Raw genomic sequence first — 10,223 nt, 5'->3', positions numbered from 1 at the left:
GGCCCTATGCCAGTGGTGTAGTGGTACCTGGAGAAGTGGGTATACTCTAATTTTGCCCCAAAGTTTTTTCTTTCTTGTTTTTCCCCCCACTCTCAAAATCACACTTTTTAAAAAAAATTTAAATTAAAAACATGTAATGGTCTGTCCACAACAATGCTTAAACCACATCAATCTGATTCGGTGTGCCTGTCAGGGCCTGGCTCCCCTGTCCACCAGGCCCGATCCATAACTACGCCCCTGACGCAAACAGCACATGACAGTTGCGCATCACAAATAGCCTACTAACCAACACTTCGGACTTAACTTTTTCCATACCTGGTTTGCATACCCATTGTTGCCTTAGTTAGCATTTACTGGTAGATATAAGTTCAAACGTCTTTGCTACTGTACGGCTACCGTGTCATTCTTCGGTGAGCTGCTCCATGCCAAAACAGTTGAGAGATGCACACTCTTGCTGCCTGCAAATGATATTCCGCTGAAACTAGGCTATGTGAATATATTTCACATGCTTTGCGATTGTGTTAGGTTACTTTGTGCATGATTTCCCTGTTGTTCTACATAATTGATAAATCGTATACCTCCACTACACTATTTGGATATGCATCAGTAGGGAATAAGAAGTGAGTATAAGCAATGCCACTGAAAAAGTGGGTATGCGGCTTATACCTGCGTTTACCCTCCACTACACCATTGGCCCTTTGTGTTAACAGAAAGTGCACTCTCCTACATGAGTGCACTGGTATTACGGTTGCTGGTCCTTTCAGAATCACCAACCTGTCACACACTGAAGGCCTATGTCTATAATAGATATAAGGCTGTTAATATTGTATACATTTGGCCTGGCGACGTGGTTTATGCGCTGACTGAATGGAAGCTGATAATTATGAGTTGAGAAAATCTGCAAGGAAGAATGGGAGAAAATCCCCAAATCCAAAGGTGCAAAGCTGATATAGACATTCCCAAGACGACTCAAAGCTGTAATCACCGTGCTTCTACAAAGTAATAACTCAGTGGTGTTTAAACTTATGTAAATGAGATATTTCTTAGATTTTATTTTCAATAAATCTGCAAACATTTTTTTTTTTTATTATATATTCAGGCTGTAACAACAAAATGTATGAATACTTTCTGCAGGCACTGTCTGTTGTAATGGCTGCCAAAAGGTGCTTCCACCAAGTATTAACTCAGGGGTGTGAGGACATACACAATCAAGACATATATTAATTAGGACACTTTGAAAATGTCTAGATACATTTTTAAATAAAAATGTAATCCGTAATCCTTTTTAGATTAAATTTTAAGGCAGCAAAATGTGAAGATGTGTGCAAGGGGTGTGTAGACTTTCACTAGGCACTGTACTTTTGAGCCTTGCACCTAATACTATGATGACCTAAAACTATAAATGATTTACTTCTTAGGTTATTTATTGTGTGAGAGTATACACATTCTCCTAAGACTGCRTTGATATTTACTGTAACTACTAGTGGTGACGCAACCGTGGTGTGTGTAGTGTCATTGACAGTGTAGTAGTCCTTACCTCATGGGACAGGTAGAAGGCAGCGATCCCCAAGGGCCAGAAGCAACACAGCATGGAGAAGACGCTCAGGCCCAAGTGGTCCCTCGGTGGCATCATGAGAAAGTTGTCTTCACTCTCTGAGTCGCTCGAGTACTCACTCTGTGAAAGCACAAAGAGTGACTACTTTAGATGCAGGTCAAGAAAGGCGAGAGGTTTACAGAAGACTGCACTATATCGCAGCATATGGTGGTCTTGCTGATGTGTTGTTGAAATAAATGTTAATTCTCTTTACTTCAGATGGCTCTGGTTTTCCTCACCTCAACACATTTGTTCAGGCACTGAGCTTGCACCGCTGTGCTCTCTAGCAGTCGATTTGCACCGAGAGGGCACTGTACATATGTTCAACCAGACAGGGGCACAACCAGTCATGCCAATTGGACAATGATGGGCAAACTGAAACCCGGGTCCAGCGACTGCCAAGCCAACACAGTGTATCTCAAACCGGTCTGGGCTACCCCCGAATTGACAACATTATACTTCCATGGTTGGTTTCATTGACTCTCCCATTTAACTGCTCCTAAATTTACCTGTTTTRAGCTACAATCAGCTTGAGCAAACCTAGTGGATCATGCTTGAAATACCGGTAAAAGCAAAATGCCCCCAAAAAAGCCCAAAAAGCTTGGCCCTAATTATGAGGGCATTCTTGCCGTGGAGGGTGGATTAGTAAGACACTAAAATCATTACACCTACTCAGACTAGCTGATTAACTTCAGATGGGTACGGAACAAGACGCCAAAAAATGTATAATTCACTAATCTCATTCCACACACAGTGCCTAAATSTGACGGTAATAAAAAGGTCAGAGGGCACAGTAAATTATAAGATATTGAAAGGACTTAGATAGTAACCTAGACAGCCTATMTAAATTTGGAAGGTTWAGACATGTTTTACTCCACAAGTACTGTAAGAACATTGTGAWGGGCAGTCCAATACTGTAAACCCAGGGGAATTATGTTGACATGCTCTGGAACTTTGGCGACTGGTAAGTKTTTTTTAAAACCTCCCGCTTTGGGCTGGATGTGTTAATATGTAGTTCATAAATGCATAATCTAGAAGCAGAATTCCTGTTTTACCTCAATTAGCCACAAAATCCTTAGTTTGAAAGTGACTGTTTACTGGAAGCTATGCAGCACCATTTTCCCAAAATGTTCCCCCAAGCGGGCCAGCCCCCAAGCAATTTGAGTTCCAGCCAATGAGCTTTAGCCCCTTGCTATTTGAGTGACAGCTAGCAAGATGCACACACAGCAGAGTGAAAGAGAGAGCAATAACGGTGTGCACATATCTACACGTGACGTAGTATGCAATTTTCGGGGACCACTTTTGGCTTGTGAAGGCCGGCTACTGGCTAAGTATAGAAAACTACCAGAGAATCTCTAAGTATGAGGTATAGTATGTGCAATACATTTTAAGGATGGTCGTCATCTACAAATATTCTGTGGGAACCTCACATATTATTAAATTGCTGTGTATTTCAAACAAACCACGATGAGAATCCAAGGAGCTACTTTTGTAGTGAATAAAAGGCCAAATGAAGCAGTGGCAGTATTTTTTGCTTTCTCTAGAATTTTACAACATACTGTAACAAAGATCATATTAATTAAGAATGAGCTATAAAAATGTTGCATACCTTGACTACTCCAGTGACAACCACCAGAAACCATGGCAACACCAGAAACCAACAATTTAGTGACGACTCAAATGTTTCCTGCAAACATTTAGTATTAAAATAACTAGTCTTTGAAGGTCACATAGACCCAGGGATAGGGAAACAATATATCCACCTGAGCCCACATAATGTACATGTCTTTCCCTGCCTGGTCTGTGCTGAGGCCTATTGAGCAGGGAAATGCCTGCTGAATCAGAGGTGGTGAGACATCTTAAAGGACCCAAGAGATCTTTCTCCTTCAAACAAAAACGTCAGAAATCCATCTGGTCCATTATTATTTGGCTCTAAATGCAATAACACAAACGTCTAACCATACAGCAATATATTCATGCGTTTCTTACATACCTTACAGCGTAATGTGTTATGATAAAAGACAGAGCCCCAAGCCTTACCTCCAGGTCCTGGAACTCATCATCGTCATAGGACAGGGTCTGGATCTTTGCATCCTCCACAGACATGTCCAGGAACTTGCCATCGGCAAACATCAGCGTATCCTTGGAGCCGGCAGAGGAACCGGATGCCAAGTCCTCTATGAAGGTGGTCTCACAGCAATCCCCGACTCCTCCATCCCCCCAGGCCCGCAGCGTGTTCTCGGAGTACAGGATCAGGTCGGGCCTGAAGCATGGGTCCATGCCCTGGGGTAGAGCGCTGGGGTTGAGCAGCTGTGGGTGTCCCACTCCTCCGCCCACTCCCCGGCCATTCTGCTCCTGCTGGGGGGATAGGTTGACCACCATGTGACCCTGGTATTTGGGGGCCGAGTACACCGACACCAGCCCTTCAGTCTCCACCATCAAGCTGCGGGTATTGATCAGTCCGTTGTGCTTGCAAGAGCCCAGCCCTGCATCCCCTCCTCCGCTGGCTGGAGAAGTTGTCCCCTGGGTGGGGTACTCAGCCTCCACAGCCTGGCTGGAGCACGACCCTGCTCCCTGTCCACCCTCCATCCCGACTTACAGAGCTGGATTGTTTGGTCAAATCCCCTCCTCTTTAAAGGTCTCTCTCATAGGGGCCTTGGGTTGGGGAAGGCATGGGATGGTAGGCTGCACTCTCCTGTGGGAGGTCAGATTAAAATGGCTTATCAGATAAAAAAGGGCTTTTGTATTCGATTTACATTGTTGTTTTTTCCTCCATCAAAAGCAGTATAAAACACCGACAGAGCTTTAAGCCTGTACATGCTTCCTCTATTCATGTTACTGAATTGGTAATTCAGATGAGAAAAACAGGGGGTTTGAGGGGGTTTAATCAGTGATTGGCTTTCTGCCTATTTTCARATAATCTTGCACTCAGTTGTAAATGTATTTAATTGTGCGGAGTTATTTTGGTAAATCCAGCTCAGTCAGAAACATGGTCAGGTAAAGGGGTTATCAAAAAGTGAAGAGTGTTTTGTCAATTAACATCCACCATCTCTATGAAGATTTAATTGCACAGCTGCCAGTTACAAAACATCAACCCTGCCAAGCATTAAATCCTGAGAGGTTCGGTGCTGCCTAAGGCACTTTAACTCCCGGCCTACATCACTTTGCATTTCATCTGGTGGGGTGTGTACCAACAAATGCATTTTGTTGGCAAACACATACATGACTGCATGTGCACATGCACACACCTCACCCCCCTCATTCCCTCTCAGCCCTGCAAGCTTTTGGTCCTCAACCATGCCAATATAGTCCCTGCGTAAGCAGTAACGTTGCATGTCAGAGCCATAGATTCCACCATTGCATTATCTATCTGCATGCTATACCTTGCCAAGGCCTGGAACAGAAAGGCCCTTTTTGCTAGGTTCAGCAGTAKACTGTGTGTGCAGGATGAGGCTCTAATGGATGCCATGTCCAAGTCAGCTTTTAAGTGTATTGCCACAGTGTGTGAGAGCAGCTTCTTGTGCAGCATCCTGTGACTAARTAGACACCTCYCTGAATGTGGGAGGTATTGGGACTCCCTTGGCTTGAGTTCAAACCTTTATTTGTTTGKTTTTTTGTATTTTGCAAAAGAGTTCAACATGCTGCTTTGTATTCAATGCCTCAGGGACAGTAAACCAACAGCCTTTAAGCACATATCAAAACATTAGCAAATMAATGGTTCATTAGCAAATMAAAGGCTCCAGTGGAATTAAAATGGACTGCCACTATTCCATTTCTATCCCCTTCAAAAATCAAAGCTAAGGTCAAAACTAAAGCCTATAGAAGGGACAACTGTTCAACATTACAAAATCTCTATTTACATTATGAGAATATCTAGCTGGTCACATTTTGGCTCAATGACAGTGCTATCTCTGAGCATATGAACATAAGTGACCATTACAAGAACAAGCTTTTACGGGCTTAACTCACAACTGAGCCTAATTGCAATAAGGACAATAATGGCACAGTCCTTTTCCTGAAGATATATTACACTGAACAAAAATATAAAACGCAACATGTAAACTGTTGTTCACATGTTATTAATGAGCCGAAATAAAAGATCCCAGAAATGTCCCATACGCACAAAAAACTTCTCTCAAATTTTGTGCACAAATTTGTTTACACCCCTGTTAGTGAACATTTCTCATTTCCCAAGATAATCCATCCACCTGACAGGTGTGGCATAGCAACAAGCTGATTAAACAACATGATCATTACAGGTGCACCTTGTGCTSGGTACAATCGAAGGTCACTAGAATGTTTGTCACTCAACACAATGCCACAGATGTCTCAAGTTGAGCGTGCAATTGGTATGCTGACGCCGAAATGTCCACCAGAGCTGTTGCCAGAGAACTGAATGTTAATTTCTCATACCACAAGCTACCTCCTAAGTCATTTTAGAGAATTTGTCAGTACGTCCAACCGGCCTAACAACCGCAAACCACAAGTAGGGCTGGGCGATATGGACAAAATCTCATATCCCGATATAGCACATTTTCTATAAATTAAATGAATAAATAGTTTACATAAAATGACCACATGTAAATGCCTATTTCTTATTACATTTTGAATTATACTCAACAAATAAAAAAMGTACTTACTCATATTTWATTTRKTTTTATTTAGAACCTGTGCACATTTTCAATTAYGCATGTAACAATATAAAARATGAACGTAAGAAATCTAAAAAGGTAAATAGAAAACACTTCAACTACAGTTGCAAACAAAATAAAAATAGGCCTAATACAGTGGGGCAAAAAAGTATTTAGTCAGCCACCAATTGTGCAAGTTCTCCCACTTAAAAAGATGAGAAGAGGCCTGTAATTTTTTATCATAGGTACACTTCAACTATGACAGACACAGAATGAGAAAAAAAATATCCAGAAAATCACATTGTAGGATTTTTTATGAATTTATTTGCAAATTATGGTGGAAAATAAGTATTTGGTCAATAACAAAAGTTTTCTCAATACTTTGTTATATACCCTTTTTGGCAATGACAGAGGTCAAACGTTTCTGTAAGTCTTCACAAGGTTTTCACACACTGTTGCTGCTATTTTGGCCCATTCCTCCATGCAGATCTCCTCGAGAGCAGTGATGTTTGCGGCTGTTGGGTGGGCAACACGGACTTTCAACTCCCTCCAAAAGATTTCTTATGGGGGTGAGATCTGGAGACTGGCTAGGCCACTCCAGGACCTTGAAATGCTTCTTACGAAGCCACTCCTTCGTTGCCCGGCGGTGGTTTGGGATCATTGTCATGCTGAAAGACCCAGCCACGTTTCATCTTCAATGCCCTTGCTGATGGAAGAGGTTTTCACTCAAAATCTCACGATACATGGCCCCATTCATTCTTTCCTTTACACGGATCAGTCGTCCTGGTCCCTTTGCAGAAAAACAGCCCCAAAGCATGATGTTTCCACCCCCATGCTTCACAGTAGGTATGGTGTTCTTTGGATGCAACTCAGCATTCTTTGTCCTCCAAACACGACGAGTGAGTTTTACCAAAAAGTTATATTTTGGTTTCATCTGACCAATTGACATTCTCCCAATCTTCTTCTGGATCATCCAAATGCTCTCTAGCAAACTTCAGACGGGCCTGACATGTAGCTGGCTTAAGCAGGGGACAGTCCTGGCACTGCAGATTTGAGCCCTGGCGGCGTAGGTGGTGTTACTGATGGTATTGGCTGTTTTGTGTTTACTTGTGCCAGCTCTTGCAGGTCATTCACTAGGTCCCCCCGTGTGGTTCTGGGTTTTTGCTCACCGTTCTTGTGATCATTTTGACCCCACGGGGTGAGATCTTGCGTGGAGCCCCAGATCGAGGAGATTATCAGTGGTCTTGTATGTCTTCCATTCCTAATAATTGCTCCCACAGTTGATTTCTTCAAACCACGCTGCTTACCTATTGCAAGATCAGTCTTCCCAGCCTGGTGCAGGTCTACAATTTTGTTTCTGGTGTCCTTTGACAGCTCTTTGGTCTTGGCCATAGTGGAGTTTGGAGTGTGACTGTTTGAGGTTGTGACAGGTGTCTTTTATACTGATAACAAGTTCAAACAGGTGCCATTAATACAGGTAACGAGTGGAGGACAGAGGAGCCTCTTAAAGAAGAAGTTACAGGTCTGTGAGAACCAGAATCTTGCTTGTTTGTAGGTGACCAAATACTTATTTCCACCATAATTTGCAAATAAATTCATTAAAAAATCCTACAATGTGATTTTCTGGATTTTTTTTTCTCATTTTGTCTGTCATAGTTGAAGTGTACCTATGATGAAAATTACAGGCCTCTCTCAGCTTTTTAAAGTGGGAGAACTTGCACAATTGGTGGCTGACTAAATACTTTTTTGCCCCACTGTATATACACATACACACAGTTGAAGTCGGAAGTTTACATAACCTTAGCCAAATACATTTAAACTCAGTTTCACAATTCCTGACATTTAATCCTAGTAAAAAATTCCCTTAGGATCACCACTTTATTTTAAGAATGTGAAATGTCAGAATAATAGTGGAGAATTATTTATTTCAGGTTTTATTCTTTTCATCACATCCCAATGGGTCAGAAGTGTACATACACTCAATTCGTATTTGGTAGCATTGCCTTTAAATTGTTTAACTTGGGTCAAACGTTTTGGGTAGCCTTCCACAAGCTTCCCACAATAAGTTGGGTGAATTTTGGCCCATTCCTCCTGACAGAGCTGGTGTAACTGGAGTCAGGTTTGTAGGCCTCCTTGCTCCAACATGCCTTTTTCAGTTCTGCCCACAAATTGTCTGTAGGCTTGAGGTCAGGGCTTTGTGATGGCCACTTCAATACTTTGACTTTGTTGTCCTTAAGCCATTTTGCCACAACTTTTGAAGTATGCTTGGGGTCATTGTCCATTTGGAAGATCCATTTGCGACCAAGCTTTAACTTCCTGACCGATGTCTTGAGATGTTGCTTCAATATATCCACATCATTTTCTTTCTTCACGATGCCATCTATTTTGTGAAGTGCACCAGTCCCAGCAGCAAAGCACCCCCACAACATGATGCTGCCACCCCCGTGCTTCATGGTTGGGATGGTGTTCTTCAGCTTGCAAACCTCCCCCTTTTTCCTCCAAACATAACAATGGTCATTATGGCCAAACAGTTCTATTTTTGTTTCATTAGACCAGAGGACATTTCTCCAGAAAGTACAATCTTCGTCCCCATGTGCAGTTGCAAACCGTAGTCTGGCTTTTTTATGGCGTTTTGGAGCAGGGGCTTCTTCCTTGCTGTGCGCCTTTCAGGATATGTCGACATAGGACTCGTTTTACTGTGGATATAGATACTTCTGTACCGTTTCCTCCAGCATCCTCACAAGGTCCTTTGCTGTTGTTCTGATTGATTTGCACTTTTTGCACCAAAGTGCGTTCATCTCTAGAGACAGAACGCATCTCCTTCTGAGCGGTAGGACGGCTGCGTGGCCCATGGTGTTTATACTTGCGTACTATTGTTTGTACAGATGAACGTGGTACATTCAGGCATTTGGAAATTGCTCCCAAGGATGGACCAGACTTGTGGAGGTCTACAATTATTTTTGACATGTTGGCTGATTTCTTTTGATTTCCAATGATGTCAAGCAAAGAGGCAATGAGTTGGAAGGTAGGCCTTGAAATACATCCACAGGTAAACCTCCAATTGACTCAAATTACGTCAATTAGCCTAACAGAAGCTTCTAAAGCCATGACATAATTTTCTGGAATTTTCCAAGCTGTTTAAAAGGCATAGTCAACAGTGTATGTAAACTTCTGACCCACTGGAATTGTGATACAGTGAATTATAAGTGAAATAATCTATCTAAACAATTGTTGGAAAAATTACTTGTGTCATGCACAAAGTAGATGTCCTAACCGACTTGCCAAAACTATAGTTTGTTAACAAGAAATTTGTTGAGGTGTTGAAAAACTAATTTGAATGACTCCAACATAAGTGTATGTAAACTTCCGACTTCAACTGTATATCGTCATATCGCCCAGCCCTAACCACAAGTAACCACGCCAGCCTAGGACCTCCACATCCGTCTTCTTCACCTGCGGGATCGTCTGAGACCAGCCATCTGGACAGCTGATGAAACTGTGGGTTTGCACAACAGAAGAATTTCAACACAAACTGTCAGAAAAAGTKTCTGGAAAGCTCATCTGCGTGCTCTTGGTCTTCACCAGGGTCTTGACCTGACTGCAGTTTGGCGTCATAGCCGACTTCAGTGGACAAATGCTCAACTTCGATGGCCACTGGCARACTGGATAAGTGCTCTTCACAGATGAATCCCGGTTTCGACTTTACCGGGCAGCTGGTAYACAGCGTGTATGGCATTGTGTCGGGCGAGCGGTTTACTGATGTTAACATTGAGAACAGAGTGCCCCATGGTGGCAGTGGGGTTATGGTATGGGCAGGCATCAGCTACGGACAACGAGCACAATTGCATTTTATATTTTGTCACAAACCGGCTCAAAGTCCGTAACAAAAAGGGAGACAACGTGGAGATTAGGAATAACAAAAATATGTTTATTAACTGAGGTAACGTAAATACAATTAACAATGGTGTGTGTAGTCAGTAATCTGTAGGTGTAAGTGA

At 42.4% G+C, this 10,223-nt stretch overlaps 1 protein-coding gene across 3 annotated transcripts in view; it reads right to left on the bottom strand.

The window, feature by feature from the left end:
• Window positions 1-10,223, bottom strand: part of LOC111951639 (synapse differentiation-inducing gene protein 1) — a 71,745-nt gene that overhangs the window by 41,024 nt on the left and 20,498 nt on the right. For all 3 annotated transcript variants that reach the window (XM_070434891.1, XM_023969846.2, XM_023969845.2), the window contains 2 exons: window positions 3,635-4,289; window positions 1,538-1,675 (listed from right to left, as the gene is read on the bottom strand). In XM_070434891.1, the coding sequence (XP_070290992.1) occupies window positions 1,538-1,675; window positions 3,635-4,183 (687 nt within the window). In that variant the 5' untranslated portion in view covers window positions 4,184-4,289. The remainder of the gene's footprint in view (window positions 1-1,537; window positions 1,676-3,634; window positions 4,290-10,223) is intronic.

This window comes from Salvelinus sp. IW2-2015, linkage group LG25 (genome assembly GCF_002910315.2).
Source record: "Salvelinus sp. IW2-2015 linkage group LG25, ASM291031v2, whole genome shotgun sequence".
In the NCBI taxonomy this organism is placed as follows: domain Eukaryota; kingdom Metazoa; phylum Chordata; class Actinopteri; order Salmoniformes; family Salmonidae; genus Salvelinus; species Salvelinus sp. IW2-2015.
This window is presented reverse-complemented; position numbering and strand designations above follow the sequence as displayed.